The 17,194-nt window shown below is 48.3% G+C and overlaps 1 protein-coding gene across 2 annotated transcripts in view; it reads left to right on the top strand.

Annotated features, from left to right (window-relative positions):
- The window catches only part of C2CD3 (C2 domain containing 3 centriole elongation regulator), a 146,907-nt gene extending 130,167 nt beyond the window's left edge, over positions 1-16,740 (top strand). Inside the window, exon 33 of one of the 2 annotated variants that reach the window (XM_032426881.1) lies at positions 15,021-16,740. In XM_032426881.1, coding sequence (XP_032282772.1) covers positions 15,021-15,161 — 141 coding nt within the window. In that variant the 3' untranslated portion in view covers positions 15,162-16,740. The remainder of the gene's footprint in view (positions 1-15,020) is intronic. The other variant, XM_032426883.1, reaches the window with a different exon arrangement.
- The last annotated feature ends 454 nt before the right edge of the window (positions 16,741-17,194 follow it).

The raw sequence follows: 17,194 nt of genomic DNA, 5'->3' as shown, positions 1-17,194 counted from the left end.
AAGCACCTTGTATTAACGCTTTACATTCAGCAACCTAATGAGGTACATATTTTATCCCTATTTTAAGAGGAAGAAACTGAGGCACAAAGAGGTGAAGTATCTTGCCTCAAGCAGGTGTTAAGTGATAGAGCCAAAATAGGAATCTAAGGAATCTGTTTTCAAAGTCTGTGTTCTAACTACTATACTGTGAAGGCGCCAGCCATGTAAGAACTTGGGAGATGAGTATTCCAGGCAGAGAGAACAGCAAATGCAAAGGCCCTGAGGCTGAAAGAGCTTGGCATGATCTAGGAACTGACACAGAGCCAGTGGCACCGGAACATAGAGAGGCTGGAGAGCCCAGAACACACAGGACACGGAACCATGAAAAAGAGTGTAGATTTTATTCTAAATGCAAGGATATCCTTTGAAGTGTGTTAAGCAGGGGAATGAGATCTGTTTTAAATTTTAAAGAATTCACCCAGGGTGCTAAATAGAGAATGGGCTGTCAGATTTTGCAGCATGATGGTCATAGGTGATCTTGAAAGAGTAATTGCAGTAATGTGGAGGAAAGAACTGTAATAGTGCCCATGTGCCACGCACTTATTCTAGATCCTAGGGGTGAACTAGGCACAGAGCCCCTGCCTCATGGAACTTTTAAAAAAACAAAATAATTTCAGAGAATAATACATGCTATGAACAAAATATATTTGTTTATTAATTGTAATAGCTAACTCATATTTAATGCTTATATGCACCAGACATTAAGTACTTTCATGTATAAACTCATTTAATTCTCCCAACAGGAGAATTCTCCCATGGGATATCATTATCCCCATTTCATAGAAAGGAAAACTGAAGCTCAGAGTTGTTTTTTTTTTTTAAGATTTATTTATTTATTTATTTTTATTTGAGAGGGAGATCAGAGAGAGCACAAGCCGTGGGAGGGGCAGAGGGAGAAGCAGGCTCCCCGTTGAGCCCAGGAATCATGACCAGAGCTGAAGGCAGACGCTTAACCAACTGAACCACCCAGGCATCTCTGAGAGTTTTCCATACAGACCACCAGATATTATTTCTATTTTATATAGAAACCGAGACACATAACGGTTAAGTCACTTGCCCAGCATCTCCCAAACAGTGACTTAAAACATAGGACTTCAAATCTATGCTTTCCATTACACCACTTTAAAATCATAACCCTGGACTATTTTTCTAACCACTTTGCCTTTCTATGGGTTTCATTTTGCAATTAACACTTAAAACATTTTTTATGCTTTTCCAGAGCCTACTTTGATGACCAATGGGGTCAGTCCAGAAGCATCTTGAGAGCCTGGGGGTATAGTCCTAAAGAGAAGCCATCACATATCCGATCCTTTTACTAGCTTTCCTTCCCCCTCTCTCCCTCAACTTCCCTAGCACCATTTTCAGGACATCGCATTTATTTGGCAGATGGATCAATCTAAGTTCTCACACATCTCATTTTTTATCAGATTTGTAAATCCTTTCCTGGAGGAGGAAAGATACCATCCCCCACCCAGGAGCTCTGCATTTTTGTGGCCTTTATTCCTACTCTGGTTTGTGCTCTCCAGCTCATCTCCTTCCTCTTGCATGGCCCATATATCCCCATCAGCATTCATGCTAGAGTCTCCGGCCTATATCCAGGTACCAGGCACAAGCTTTTTTTTTTTTTTTTTTTTTAAAGATTTTATTTATTTATTTGACAGAGAGAGAGATAGCGAGAGCAGGAACACAAGCAGGGGGAGTGGGAGAGGGAGAAGCAGGCTTCCTGCCGAGCAGGGAGCCCGATGCGGGGCTCGATCCCAGGACCGTGGGATCATGACCTGAGCCAAAGGCAGACGCCCAACGATTGAGCCACCCAGGCACCCTCCAGGCACAAGCTTTTGAGCGAGACACCCACGAGGTGAAATACTGAATTTGCTACTAAGTAATTAAGGGATCTTGAACAGTGACTTGACCTTTCCGAGTTTCTGTTTCCTTTTAAGTAACATCAGGCTAAAATAATTCTTACCTAATAGAATGAGGCAAGAATTACTCTAGAGGAAAAAACTAGACACCATTAGCCCCCTTCCCTCTTCCCCTCCCAGCAAAGTGGGTGAGATGGCAGTGAGTCACGCCCCGCAGGAAGGGAATCTGTGGGCCACTCTGAGCTATCATCTCACCTATCATGCAGAACTGCTGTTCCTGCTTTTGAGTTTCTGCCTTCAGGAGGTACCAGCTCCCAGGGGACTTTACTGTCTTTGATCTGTTAAACATAAGACACAGGTGTGGGAGAGGGAGAAATAAGAATTTTCACTTCAATTAAAGGGCAAGTCTAGTTTTGAGAAGATAAGTCTCATATACTTTTCAGCTATTTTTCTTTTCTTAGTCACAGCAAAACTCCATTATTTGTCTGCTGTTCTCAGGGCCACCTCTCTCCTCAGGACCTCATTCTGGGTCCTACTTAGGGTAACTAATCATCACAGTTCACCCAAAACTGTCCCATTTCAGCAGTGAAAGTCCCAGGACCCAGGAAACCTCAGGAGGCTGGTCGTCCTCACTAGCAGTGACCCTCTCACTACTGGATGCATTCAGAGCAGCGTATTTTCTGAGGCTTGTGCTCTGGCTGGCTGCTACCCAGTGCTGGATAACCTAGGAATCAAATCAAGTGTGTGTTTAAGACACTAGCAAGAAGAGGCACCAAAAGTTGAGAAAATTAAGAATGACATTTATTTTTAAAGCATTAAAATAGTTACCAGGGGTAAGTCAGAACTTTGATTAACTTCATTATACTTATGGTTTATTTTAGATCTAATTGTGAATTATACTTGGGCAGGAGCACCATAATCTTCTCAGTTTATGGTCTCGGAAGGTCTTAAATGTGGCCTCACTTTGAAGAATTTAAGACAAAAACCAGACGTTTGTATTTAGCCACATACTTACTGTTGCTGATGTTCTTCATTCCTTCTTATCCTGATTTCCGACCAGGATCATTTCCCTTCAGCACGAAGAACTTCCTTTAGAATTTCATGTATTGCAGACCTCCTGGCAACAGCTTCAGTTGTCTGAAAATATCTTTATTTTGCCTTCATTTTTCAAGGATATTTTTTCCCACTGGATATAGAATTCCAACTTGAATTTTGTTTGTTTTAGCATTTTAGAGCTATCATTCCACACTCTGACTTACATTGTTTCTGATGAGAAGCAGCCATCATTCTTACTGTTGCCCCAAATGTAATGTGACCTTTATTTTCTGTCTACTTTTAAGATTTTCTCTCTTTTCCAACAGTTTGACTACAATGTTCATAGTTGTGGAGGCAGGGGTAGGAGAGGGGAGGAAGAGCACATAGGTCTATTCAGCAATATTAGCAGTGTTGTAGTTCTTAGGTTTGATTGTGTTGACCTTAAAAAACAAAAGAACGGGTCATTTTACCAGCTAAATGAGTTTATTCTGGAACAGCAGAGGAATTGCAGTTTTGGGACGAGCAAACTATGGCAAAAGAGGCAAGTCTGCAGAACAGAGGAGAGGGGCTTGCTTTTATAGGGGGAAGGGAGGAAGCTGGGAAGGACTTTTCTGCTGAGTTCTCCTTGGCTAGGTTGTTGCTGGGCAAGGAGGAATTCTTCCTTTTTCCTGCTGGGGTATGGAAATAAAGTAAGCTGCTTCCTGCTGAAGAATGCTAGATCTGCTCCTTACCACCAGTGGTAGTGTGTGAGAGCTCCCCCTTCAGGGCTTCCTGACTCCATTTTAAATGAGGTTTCCTTTATTTTCACAGTTGGATTGGGTTGTGGATTCATAGATGTTCATTTTTATTATGCTTTATAATTTACATATGTCACATAGTTTCTTTGGTATGTAGCACAATGAAATCACAAAATTGTATGTAATTAAAATTTAAGAGTGATTGAATGGTGCCAAAATGGAGATACCAACTCCTTCCATAAATCTGGCTGTGACTGTGGAGCAGGGAAATCGGATAGTGGCTGGAGCAGTGTGTGAGATAAAGGGAAGGTTTTTTGGTTTGGTTTTGTTTTTGCTTAATATGGGAATGGCTACAGCTTTCTTTATGTGACTGCAATGGTCCCATAGAGAAAAGGAGAATGGGAAGGTGCAGGAGAGGGAGAGAGAAGAGAAAGGATGGTCCTTGAGTCAGGGAGGGCACGGGATGCAGAGCACATGTGGAGGCGGCCTTCTGAGAGGAAAAAGAAAACTCACCGTGAAGCACGAAGGAAGATGGAAAAGATCAAGAAGATGGGTGCTAAAGCAAGTAGGATTAGAAATTTGGTGGTAGTGTTTCCCATTTGATAGAAGCTTCTATTTTCTCTCTTTTTTTTTTAAGATTTTATTTATTTAGGGGCACCTGGGTGGCTCAGTCGTTAAGCGTCTGCCTTCGGCTCAGGTCATGATCCCAGGGTCCTGGGATTGAGCCCCACATCGGGCTCCCTGCTCAGCAGGAAGCCTGCTTCTCCCTCTCCCACTCCCCCTGCTTGTGTTCCCTCTCTCGCTGTCTCTCTCTCCGTCAAATAAATGGGCAAAATCTTTAAAAAAAAAAAAAAAAAAGATTTATTTGGGGTTTTTTTAAAGATTTTATTTATTTATTTGACAGAGAGACCGCAAGAGAGGGAACACAAGCAGGGGGAGTGGGAGAGGGAGAAGCAGGCTCCCCGCGAGCAAGGAGCCCAATGTGGGGCTCGATCCCAGGCCCCTGGGATCATGACCCAAGCCGAAGGCAGATGCTTAACCAAATGAGCCACCCAGGCGTCTATTTTCTCTTCTTGTCTTCTATTTTCTGTAATGTCTCAAAAGTGAGAGTTAGGGACAGGAGGGCAGGAGCCCTGTCATGTACCCTCATTTGAGAATGTCATGCGTTCCACCTCCTCCTAAGGCCAGCCTTGGCCCTGAAGGTTGAAGGGGAGCATTTTGAGAGGCTGCTGGGCTCTTCTCAACCAGTGTCCTAGGACTGCTGTGCTGTAGCTAACCTGCTTCAGGGCCAGGCAAGGAGAGACTTTGTAAGCGCTGGCTTAGCTGTTCTGGCCTCACCACAAGATCTAAGGAAAGGCCTAATCCTTCACTCCACATTGAAATGATGCCCCAGAGCCCAGGAACCTCTCAGACAGTCTTCCCTTCCAGCTTTTGTGAAACAGGGTTTTTCTCCGCCCCTTCCCCAGCGGTATAGTGGATACAGGTCTCTGTGTGACATTAGCCAAACCTTCTGATCTTGCTGAGTCTGTTTCCTCATTTGTCAGATGGGGTTATCAGGCCGCACAGGGAGGTTGTAGAAGACCAGGTGCCACACAGATAGGGTACAGAGGCCAGCCCTTCGCTCTTCTACTCGTGACTGCCTCATCTTCGGTTGCCACCGCTTTCAGAAGGAGAGGAGGATGGGCGGCCGGTGCAGCCGGACTGCTGCACAGCCAGCCAGCGGCAGTTTCATGGTACTTGGGAATCAGTCAAGTTCTTCCGCCTCTGCTTTCTCTTCCCTCCCATGATCAAGTACCTCTTCACTGGGACAGCTTCCTGGTTTTATTGAAAGTTACATCTGATTGTTTGCTTAGCTGCTTATGGGCAAACTAGTTTTTTTTGTTGTTGTTGTTGTTTTTTAAGATTTTATTTATTTATTTGACAGAGACAGAGATAGCGAGAGCAGGAACACAAGCAGCGGGAGTGGGAGAGGGAGAAGCAGGCTTCCCGCCGAGGAGGGAGCCCGATGTGGGGCTCGATCCCAGGACCCTGGGACCATGACCTGAGCTAAAGGCAGACGCTTAACGACTGAGCCACCCAGGCGCCCTGGGCAAACTAGTTTTATCAACTTCTCTAAAGGGGAGGAAAGGTAGAAGATGAGACAGCAGTATTTTACATGATGTTTTCCTGGGTTTCTGTCCTCTGCTCTTGTAGATATTTCTTTGGGTAAATTTCAACCACTCCAAGTACTTCAGTTATTATTTACAGTTTGATGTCTGTCAAATCCTTATCTTCAATCGAGACTTCTCTCCCATGTTGCAGACACGTGGATCCAGCTGCATCCTGGCCATCTTTTCCTTGATGTGTTACAAACAGTTCACTGTGTCCAAAACTTGAGCTTGTCACCTTCCTTTGCACAGCCCCTCTGCCACCTGAAGCCCTTATCTCTGTAAACTCAACCCTCATCGTGTGGTTACTTCTGCCAGAAGCATAGGTGTCATCTTTCCCCCCTCTTGCTCCTTTACCCCCCATTCCCCAGAGCCCATCTGTTACCAAGGTCTGTTAATTCTGCTCACTAAATATCTTTTGCATCCACTCACTTCTCACCATCCTATTATCTAGTCTTCATCATCTCCCTCATGACTCCTTCTAACTAGTCTCACTCATGTCCACACTTTCGCACCACTGGAAGGGAGAGGGACTCTTCAGGGTTGCCAAAAAAACAACAACAAAAATTTTTTTTAACTTAAAAACCCATATTCCTAAGCCACCTATCAAATCTGAGTGCCCAATTTTTTGATCTCTCAGCACTATGTGACATAGTTGATCTCTCTCCTTTAAGCACTTTCTTCACGTTTCTTTTTTTTTTTTTTAAGATTTTTATTTATTTATTTGACAGAGAGAGACACAGCGAGAGAGGGAACACAAGCAGGGGGAGTGGGAGAGGGAGGAGAAGCAGGCTTCCCACCGAGCAGGGAGCCCGATGCAGGGCTCGATCCCAGGACCTGGGATCATGACCCGAGCCGAAGGCAGATGCTTAACGACTGAGCCACCCAGGCGCCCCTCTTCACTTGTTTCTAAGGCATCAGTTCCTCTTGGTTCTCCTCATCACTGCTCCTACTCAGCCACCTTTGCTGGTTCTTCCTTATTTCCCCTACTTGTTAACATAGGAGTAACCCAGCATAGTCTTTAGACTTCCCCATTTACATTTGTTTTCTAGATCACCCGATCTGATCTCAGAGCTTTAAATCCTCTCTACATGCTGATGACTGCTAACAGTTATCTTAGCTCAGACTTTTGTAAACTCTAGGCTCATATGTCCAACTGCCTACCCAACAGCTCCACTTGGATATCTAACAGATACCTAAAATTAACACTCCAGATTTTATTCCTCGGAGCTGTTCCTCAGTCTTCCCCATCTCCGTTAACAGACACTCTATCCTTCTAATTCTGTGGTTTAGACCAAAACCCTTAGAACCTGCCCCCTGCCCCAAACCTCTGTTTCCAATCCACCAAGAAATTCTGGCAGCTCTGTCTTTAAAACAGATCCAAATCTAACTATCACCACTCCAACCATTACCACCGTAGTCTAAACCACCATCACCTCTTGCCTAGATTATTGCAGAAATCTCCTCGCTTGCCTCTCTGCTTCTGCCCTTGCCCCTGGCAGCCCATTCCCCATACAGCATCTGTTAACCTCATAAGATGATGAGTAAATCATGTGACTTCCTGCTTGGAACCCTCCAGTAACTTCTCACTGATGACTAGGAGAGCCAGAACTGGGCCTGAGGACATGTAGGCCAGAGCACAGGAAGGTAATTTGGGCCTCAAACTTGAAATATACATCTTCTGGCAATTTAAAAAGTCATAGTCCTGAGCTAAGTGCAGAGAAGACAGAAGAAGGCCCCTTCCCTCAGGAGCTCACAGTTCCCCAGGGGGCGAGCTTTAGTTCTCAGTCCACCAACTTCTATCAAGTACCTGTCAGGTACCACAGACTACCTTCAGGGAGCTCGCAGTTCCTAGGGGTGCTGGCCTCCACGCCCCTCACTAGCTTTCTCAGGTGATATTAGCCTATCGTAACACTTACGGAAAACAAAAGAAAAAGAATGAATTTAGGGAAAAGAAGACAGAGCCACAAGAGTGGCTTGAGTAGAATTCAGAGATGAAGGAAAGGCTTTGTAAGCTGTGGATCTGGAGAAAAGAAACCTCTCCAGGGAATCAGCACAATTTGGCAACGCGGAGGTCCAAGCAGTATACGCTAGAAAGGAGGTTAGAGGTAGGGAGGGATTGAACTGGACCAGAACAGTCAGGGTAAGATAGGAATCAGAAGCAAAGAGCAAAAGCAACCTGTCATCTGAGCTTTGGCCTCCCTGCCTGCCTACATGGCAGTTCTTTACCTTGAGATGGGCCTTGTCTTGTTCTGTGCCCTCCTGCCAAGGTCAGGCCCTACACACAGCAAGAACAAGTCCCTGGACTAACCACAGGCCTGGGGCCAGGAGCTGCTATTCCTGAGGAGTGAGTAAATAAATCTTTTTAAGAGAGAGGAAGAGAACTATATGAGTGTTAGCTATTGTTATTTTTATCATCACTACTGTTGAGGTGTCTTCCCTCTTATGTTGCTCCATTTTGGGGGTAACTGGTAGGATGAAATGCTAAGGGGTAGGGGCGTGATCAAAAGCTTAGCACCAGGAACTGGGAGCTGGGACGTTAGGCCACACAGAGCAGCCCTGGAGTATGGAAGCACTTTTCAAGGCTGTGGCAGTTGACTGTGTACTTCGTTTAGACCCTGAGTTAGAGGCCCAGGGCGACACACCACCCCCACCTAAGGGTAATAGATCCCTAGCCTCAGAAATCTCTGGCATGTCTATGAGTCTTAAGGCTTTAAGTCTGCTTCTCTTCTCACAGGAGTCCAAAGAATTTTTGTCTCTTGGTTTCCCTTCCTCAAGCCTAGAGGCATCTAAGAGATGCACAGTCCTGGCAGAGAAACCCAGCTTCCACAGAATCATCAGATCAGGTCAGCAGGGGCCCAAGGGAACTTCCTGAGCCCAGTATCCTCTCTCCTCAGCCTGTGGTCCAAGTCTGATAGCGGAGATGTCCCTCTTGACATATTGCCTCATTTCTTTGAGCCACCAAGTCCCTAGCTCTCTGCAGAGTGCCAAGAAGAGTCCTAAAGGTCCAAGGGTTTTTGATAAAGGCCACACAGAGTTTTTGGAAAATGAGCTCCCTGGCCAAGGGTGTACAGAAGTCAGGGGAAAGAGCCTAGCCCAGAATGCAACTTGGCAGGCACCTCAAGAGAAAGGGCCCACAGGACTGCTGGGCGGGCGCAGGGCTCAAGTTGCCTGAGCTACTCTGAGGCCAGAGTCTGGGAGGAGCCAGGACCTCTTCCAGGAGTGGCATTTAACCCTTCCCTCTCAGGAGTCCGGACTTTTATTTTTTTTATTTTTTTTTATTTTTGAGAGAGAGAGAATGACAGAGAGAGAAGGAGAAGGGTGAGGGTCAGAGGGAGAAGCAGACTCCCTGCTAAGCAGGGAGCCCGATGCGGGACTTGATCCTGGGACTCCAGGATCATGACCTGAGCCGAAGGCAGTCGCTTAACCAACTGAGCCACCCAGGTGCCCCAGGAGTCCGGACTTTCAACCCCTCTCCCTGGCAGGGCGTGAGTTCAGAGGGTCAAGGAGTCTTGATGTAGTCAGACTTCTTCATTCTGTAGATGGGGAGACTGAGGCCCAGGGTGAGGGAGTGGCTCTAGTCCCTGTAGAATGGGCCTGTTGTCAGGGAAGGCTCCTCAGAGGAAGGATAGGGAGGGAATAGGGGGTGGTGAGGAATGCAGGGAGCATGTGGGTAGTGAGAACCATGTGACCAGAGCTCTAATGCAGGAACACAGGGTGAGCTCAGAGTATGGAGCCCAGCCATGCTGCAGTTCAGCTGGGTGATTAAATTTTAGGATTTGCCTCTCAGGGCTAGGCCCCTGGTCTGTGTCTTGTCCCCCCATTCCTCCCACTCCTAGCTGTGGCTGCTGAATCTGCTAACTCTCTTTAGCCCAAGGAGGTCCTTGTTCCAATCTTCGGAGAGGACTCTGGGAGCCACCCCAGGGGAAGGCAGCCAGCCAAGGAGGTGAAAGTTGAGGAAGGCAGGCAGCTGTACTGAGCTGTCTCTGAGGCAGCAATCCGTTGGCAGGCCCACCTAGCCAGCCAGAATCAGGGAGCTGTTTACTTTCAGTTTTCAGCTCTTGCAAAAGTTTTGTTTCCATCAACTAAGTCTGTGTTTATGTTACTTAAAGGAACTGCTCTGGAAAAAAAACAAAACTTCTTCCCTGAGGTTCACTGGGCAGAGGGCAGGGGAGTGGGGAGAGCTTGGCCAGGCCTGGGGGCATGCCTTGGGGAGGTACAGTACCTTACTTCTACTCTGCCTGGGGTGAGATCTGAGAACAGCAAGGTCTCATTTTGCTCTCTGCAGCAGGCATCAGCTCTACCTCTGTGTTTTGCTAGATGTACCTGGCCGGACCCTTGGTCACATCTGAATTTCATTTCACCTTCACAGTAGACCTGGGTAAGAAGGCCAAACAGAAGTTCTTAGCTCCCTTTGGTAACAAAGATACTGAGACCCAGAGGAAGAGTGTGTCTTGGCAAGTGGACAATTAGGCTTGGCCACAGATCATTTTTCCTTCCACTCCACCCCACTGCCTCCCCTCTGAGAAAGAAAGTCCCAGGAACACCCTGAAGCAGGGGTGAGTGGGGAGACCTGCACCCACCACCTTCCTGGGAGCAGGCCTTCTGTTCAAGGGGATCCATCTGGGGACTAGAGTGGAGAGAACCCAGAAAACAGTGGCTTGGGCCAGACCCACATTTCAGCCCAAAGAAGAGGGCTGGTCCTTCCTGAGGAAGATTTTAGAGACACTATATCACAGGACCTGGCCAAAGAAGGACCCACCAGCTGGAAGCAGTTCCTGGGTGACAGAGCACCTCCTCTCCCATCATCTGCTCATGGAGCCCAGCCATGCTGCAGCTGGGCTGCGTGCTCAAATTTAGGATTTGCCCCTTAGGGCTAGGCCCCTGGTCTGCATATCTTGTCCCCATTTGCCCCCTGCTCCTAGCTGTGGCTGCTGAACCTGCTACTACTGTCTAGCCCCAAGGAAGTCCTAATCCCACCCCAGGGGAAGGCAGCCAGCCAAGGGGGGGAAAGTTGAGCAAGGCAGGCATCTGTACTGAACCTGAGGCCCTGCTCTTTTCCGGGCACCTGGGCACCCAGGGCTCTGGCGGGGGCATGCAAGGATTTCAGGGGAGCAGTCGGTACGTGTAGGGGTGTCCTTGCTCTGAGCAGTTGCACCTCTGCCCAGCCCCTCCAAAGTTGTGTGTTTTGGAGTAACAGCTCTGATGAAGGAAGAACCTTTACTCCTAGTCAAGATGTTTTTTAGACCCTACTGAGGTCAACAAAAGCCAAATGCTGCTGAGTGTCTGTTCTCTGTCCTTCCACACCCCTGCCCTGCCTAGTACACAGAGCCAAGCCCTGTCCCTGGGCCTGGGCCATACAGATAAGGCCCCCTAGGTTGCTGGGTGCTGGGAAGTTGGCTGAACCAGCCACACTTGATTCAGCTCCAGGGCAGATGTTGGCCCAACCAGTCAGGTGCAGGCCTGTGCTCATGCTATTCCCTCCAGTGAAATGACCTCAACCCACCACCAGTTCTGCTGAAACTCTGGCCATCTCAGATCTCACCTCTGTGAAGCCTCCCCTGTCTATCCTGGCTGTTACGAATTGCTCCTTTCTCCATGCTCCCGAGTTCTAAGCTTCATCTCTGTGATTGTTGGGTAGGTTGGCATCTGTCTTCTCCCCTCTAGCCTGAGCAGCCCTGTGGGGAAAGAAATCATGGCTACTTATTGTCCTTAAAAATTGATCGAATTGAGGGGCACCTGGGTGGCTCAGTCAGTTAAGCGTCTGCCTTTGGCTGGGGTCATGATTCCGGGGTCCTAGGATCAAGCCCCACGTTGGGCTCCTTGCTCGGCGGGGAGCCTGCTTCTCCCTCTCCCTTTGCCCCTCCCCCCATCATGCGTGTGCATGCACTCCCTCTCTCTCTCTCAAAAAAATAAGTATTTTTAAAATTTTATTTAAAAAAAATTGATCGGGTTGAGTAGATCTTAGGCTCACTCCTGAAAGGCTTGATGAGTCACCAACAAAGGTCTTTGATGGTCATTTCATGAACTGAGATACTTGGGCCTTCCAGTGATGGAAAACAAGACCCACCAGAGCTTCTTAAAAACAGTGCTTCTCTTCTGGCAGATGAGGACACAGAAGCTTGGTTTAGGATTTGAGATAGGGGACTATGCTCTTAGGCCCGTTTTCCCGTTTAGCTTATAGAACAAACATCTCTGTCGTCCCCTTTCACTGTAGCAGAGAAAGAAATGGAAAGTTAAGGTACAGCTGGTGACCCAGAAGATCTGTCTGCAGTGCAGCCAGGGGACTGGAAGGGGATTCGATGCTACCTCTAAATCCTAAATAGTGGGGTGTCTGGGTGGCTCAGTCGTTAAGCGTCTGCCTTCGGCTCAGGTCATGATCCCAGGGTCCTGGGATTGAGCCCCGCATCGGGCTCCCTGCTCCGTGGGAGGCCTGCTTCTCCCTCTCCCACTCCCACTCCCCCTGCTTGTGTTCCCTCTCTCGCTGTGTCTTTCTCTGTCAAATAAGTAAAATCTTAAAAATAAATAAATAAATAAATCCTAAATAGCTCACAAAACAACAGTCTTGGATATTGGGAGTACAGAGGGGTATATGGAGACTTAATGTGCTTGCCAAGCCCCTGAGAGGATTTGACCTAACCAAAGGCCTGGCACATGGTAGGCCAACAACCACTCGTTCTAGAATGAATGAATAAGATGTTTTCTGTAAGACGCAGTCTCCTCCCCACCCAATTTAAGCCTCTGGTCACCATGGCTTGGTCCCACCCTTTCACTGGTCTAGCAGCTACCAAGCTCCTGTCTTGGACCTGGCCCAGTTGGAGTCACAAGCATCAGACTCAGTCCATGTCTATTTTTTTTTTTTTTTAAGATTTTATTTATTTATTTGACAGAGAAAGACACAGCGAGAGAGGGAACACAAGCAGGGGTAGTGGGAGAGGGAGAAGCAGGCTTCCCGCTGAGCTGGGAGCCCGATGCCAAGCTCGATCCCAGGACCCTGGGATCATGACCTGAGCTGAAGGCAGACGCTTAACGACTGAGCCACCCAGGCGCCCCTCAGTCCATGTCTTGCAGGAGCACCCATCCAGTCTAGGGGGGGGGGGCAACAGGCAGTGGCTGGGCGACTGGCCTACCCTGGCCTGAGGCATTATGCTATGAGGCGCCTCCCATATTTTGGAAGGAAGTACTCCAATCATGAGCAAAGGGTAGGTTTCCTTTTTTTCCTTTTAGCCTAGGCCTGCCTAGAAGACATGGAGCTGTATCTTCTCATCTCTACTAGCACCACTTTGCTCTTGGTTCTCAGGCAACCCTAACTGTGGGCTATCAGTGCTGAGAGTTTGCTCAGGTTCTATGCACTCCTTTAGCATTTAGAACTCCAGATTGGCAGGTAATCCTCAAGATTGCCTGGCTTCCGGGGCACCTGGGTGGCTCAGATGGTTAAGCGTCTGTCTTCAGCTCAGGTCATGATCCCAGGGTCCTGGGATCGAGTCCCGCATCGGGCTCCCTGCTAGGCGGGGAGCCTGCTTCTCCCTCTGCCTCTGCCTCTCTCTCTGACTCTCATGAATAAATAAATAAAACTTAAAAAAAAAAAAGATTGCCTGGCTTCCACTCCCCTTATCACATTCTGGCTGCTATTCTAATTTTTTTAGTAGATCACTCTGTCCTCTCTGAGCTATGGAAGTCAAGAACTGGGTTCTGAGGGCACCTGGGTGGCTCAGTCAGTTAAGCGTCTGCCTTCGGCTCAGGTCATGATCTCGGGGTCCTAGGATCGAGCCCCCATGTCGGGCTCCCTGCTCAGTGGGAAGTCTGCTTCTCCCTCTCCTCTGCCCCTCCCCCTGCTCATGCTCTCTCTCAAATAAATAAATACAATATTAAAAAGAAAAAAAAGAACTGGGTTCTGTTCATTTCTGTCTCCTCACAGTAGGCATTAAAAAGGTTAAGTGAAGGAAAGAAAGGATTACTAAATGCTACTGACCCCAGAAGCAACTCTAGCTGGGCCTCAGTTTCCCATTAGCAGAACTGCAAGGGGTGGGGCGCCTGGGTGGCTCAGTCGTTAAGCGTCTGCCTTCGGCTCAGGTCATGATCCCAGGGTCCTGGAATCGAGCCCCGCATCGGGCTCCCTGCTCGGCGGGAAGCCTGCTTCTTCCTCTCCCACTCCCCCTGCTTGTGTTCCCTCTCTCGCTGTCTCTCTCTGTCAAATAAATAAATAAAATCTTTAAAAAAAAAAAAAAAAAAAGAACTGCAAGGGGCAAGGAGATAGTTTCAATCTCTGGGGTCTCGACCAAGCTGATTCTCGGTGCCTGGGGAGTGGTACAGTGAGCTGCCTATGCCGCCAACAGCTTGTGAAGATCTCAGCTCATGGATTTGGGGACAGAGAAGAGATACCCATCCATAGGGCAGGCTGCATGCTACTGAGGTCAGCCAAGTTCACCTGTGGTGGCGACTCCCATCTCCTTTCAGCACTGCCTCTTGCTGTCAGCCGGCTGCCTGTATAACTTTGAGCTCCTTCAGGGCAGGAACCTGGTACAAAAAATAAAGTGGGGTGGGGAGCAGTTGAATGAGCAAAAGAGTGAATCATAGAGGAGTCCAGAAGACCACCATGTCATCACCCAAATGTACACTAGGACCTTAAAGGGGAATTAGTGATACCCTGTCAGCCTGAGGCAGGGAAGGATTTGGTAGGAGGGCGGTGGGGATGTGGTTCATGTCACCTGCCAGCTCTCGGAACTCCCAGAGGCCATACTGAGAGTGTATTATTCACCAACATCTCCCTGGCAGTGGATACATTCCCAGGGTCGCATGTGGAACAGTTACAACTCAGAGGACAAATGGCTTATCTATATTCATGCAGCAAGAGAAGGGATGAGGCAGCTTTAAACCTGTCCTGGAGGGGGACTCCTCCTCTTCCAGAAGCATAGACAGAGTCTAAGCTAAGGTTCACATCTTGGCTCTGCCACTCCAAGCTGTGGGACCTTGAGTTTATTTAAACCTGATCTCTAGTTTCCTCTCCATGACATAGGAACAATGTACCCACCTATGGGGTTGACATGAGGGTTAAACAAGATCAGGTACATAAAGTGCTTTGTAAACCAGTCAGCTCTATATCAATATTGGCCAGAGGACCAAAATATGAGAGGAACCAAAGTCATTTCTTGGAGGTGCCATATCCTCAGTGCTAACCTAGCTGACTTCTTCCTCTTCAGGACAAGAGTGAGGCCTCCAGCAGAGCCTTGTCCAGAAGGCCTTGTCGTCCCAGACCTAACTCGCTGCCTTCCAACTTGCCTGAGGAAGAAACTCGCAGGATTGCACGGATATTTTCTTCCCAATACTCCCAGAAAGACTAATACAGACTGAAAGACAAAGGGAAGGATCCACCTGCCCACCCTCCCTTGGCCTTGTCCAGCTTGCATGAGGCACAAGGTCTCCTTCCTTCAAGGCCGTGAGAGCCCTGAAACCACCATCAGCCTAGTCCATGGGTGCCTTGAGACCCATCCAGCGCAGCCTGGAGGAACATCCCAAAGCAGTCCAAATTCCACCTGCTAGGTTTTCAACTTCTTCCTTCTAAACAAAATGGATTCCAGTACCCAAGTGGAACCACCCATCTTTTGACCAAGGGACCCAAGCAGGCATCTCTCGGCTGAGAAACTCCTTCCAGTGTCCTTGATAGCCTTCTGCTGACATGAGCCCACCTTCTGCCTGAATATCACGGGCCATTTTTGCCTTAAAGTTTGGGTGAGGTAGAGGAGGGGGTGAAGATTGTGTGTGTTGTGCATAGCTGAGGAAACCTAGGGCCACCTCCAATTGATTTGCTTAGAGATAAGAGTATTTTATAGATATAAATTATTTTTATGCTGTGTTGAATTAATCAATAGAAAAGGAGGGGGAAAATCACCTCCTTCAGACTTTTTATCTGATTATCTGAGATTCTAACCATGCTTTTAACTTATTGTTTTTACCCAGCTCTGAAGGTCATTGTTCCTACCTGTGTTTGAATAAAATCATATTGGTATTGGTATTCTGTACACGGTGTTTCCTGGGCTGGCCACTGGCCTGGGGTGTTAGGAATCCATTTGTGCTCTAACAAACAGCCAAAGGAAAGCTTGAAAACCGTACAGTCCCTTAAGCTCACTTGGAACTGGGAGCCAGGGTCACCATGAGACTTCATGGTGAGAGATCAGACTGGTCCAGATTGGGATAACACCCAGTTTTTCCTTTGCTTATGCCTCAAATCCATCAGCAAAGTGGAGAGGTCTCCTGGAACAGGTCTGCTCAGAATCCCTGATCTCTCTAGGATAGATCGCTCTGGCTTAAGACTATCAGACTCCAAACATCTGAGCAGCTACTGTAGACAGGGCCTGTGGGGAAGATAAGAAAAGAGCAAAGATGTGCAGAGTGGCTGGGAGAGAAGGTTGGAGGAGAACTAACATGGAGTCCCCACTTTCCTCCCCAAGCACAGGTCATTTTGCTTAGTCCTCATAACAACTCTGTAACCTACAGGTCATGATACCCATTTTATAGTTAAGCTGAAACTCACCAAGGTTGTTATTTGCCCCTGTTTATGACGCTAGGAAATGAACCACCACACACATTTCCAGAGAGGTCACAAGGCTTCTGCACACAGGGAGTAGCCAGTGGGTGCTCGGAATTCGGGAAATTCATGGAAAAAGATCATGTGGGCTGGAGCAACCAGGGCGGGCTTCCTAGAAAAGTCAGAGGATGAGCCCAGAGAAAGAACCAGGAGGGCACTCAGGGCCACGTGCTGCTGGGGACAGGGAAGAGACAGGTCTGACGCTGCCATTTCCCTGATAGGCCCCCTCCGGCCTGACTGTCCCTCCATCTGAGCTTCCATTGCCTCATCTGTAAAAGGGAGGGGATAGCGCTGCAGGGGCTTGTTGCGAGGAGAACCGGGGTGACATTTGTGAAAGTGCTTCGCCCACACTTGGCACTTACTGGAAGCTGAGGAAATGTCAGCTCCTCCCACTCCTCCCCCACTCTCCTGGCAGCAGATAGGCGAGCACGCCAACAACTCAGACAGGCACGACGTGCCTGACGGTAGAGGCTAATGCGCGAACCCCCAGGAGGGAAAGAGTGCCCCCCGCATCGGTGCAGTGCCCTCCGACCAGGCCGTTGCCCTTTCTTGTTCACCTCCCCCCCCGCCGGCCGCCAGCCTGCCAGCTCGCCCCTTCCCCAGCGCCTTCCTCTCGCCTTCCTCTCGGAGCTTTCAAGGCAGGGGGCCCCACCTCCCTTAAGGCCACATGGGACCTACAGAGGGGCAGGCAGGGGCCCAAGCCTGAGGGGTTAAGCCTCAGGTGAAGAATATTCCTTCCAAGTCCTGCTCCAGCTTCTGTAAATAACCTGATTGGGTCAAGTTAGGATA

Source organism: Phoca vitulina, unplaced genomic scaffold (genome assembly GCF_004348235.1).
Source record: "Phoca vitulina isolate PV1807 unplaced genomic scaffold, GSC_HSeal_1.0 scaffold36, whole genome shotgun sequence".
NCBI classification, from domain to species: Eukaryota; Metazoa; Chordata; class Mammalia; order Carnivora; family Phocidae; genus Phoca; species Phoca vitulina.
Note: the sequence above shows the minus strand (reverse complement) of the source record. Positions and strands in the feature narration are given on the sequence as shown.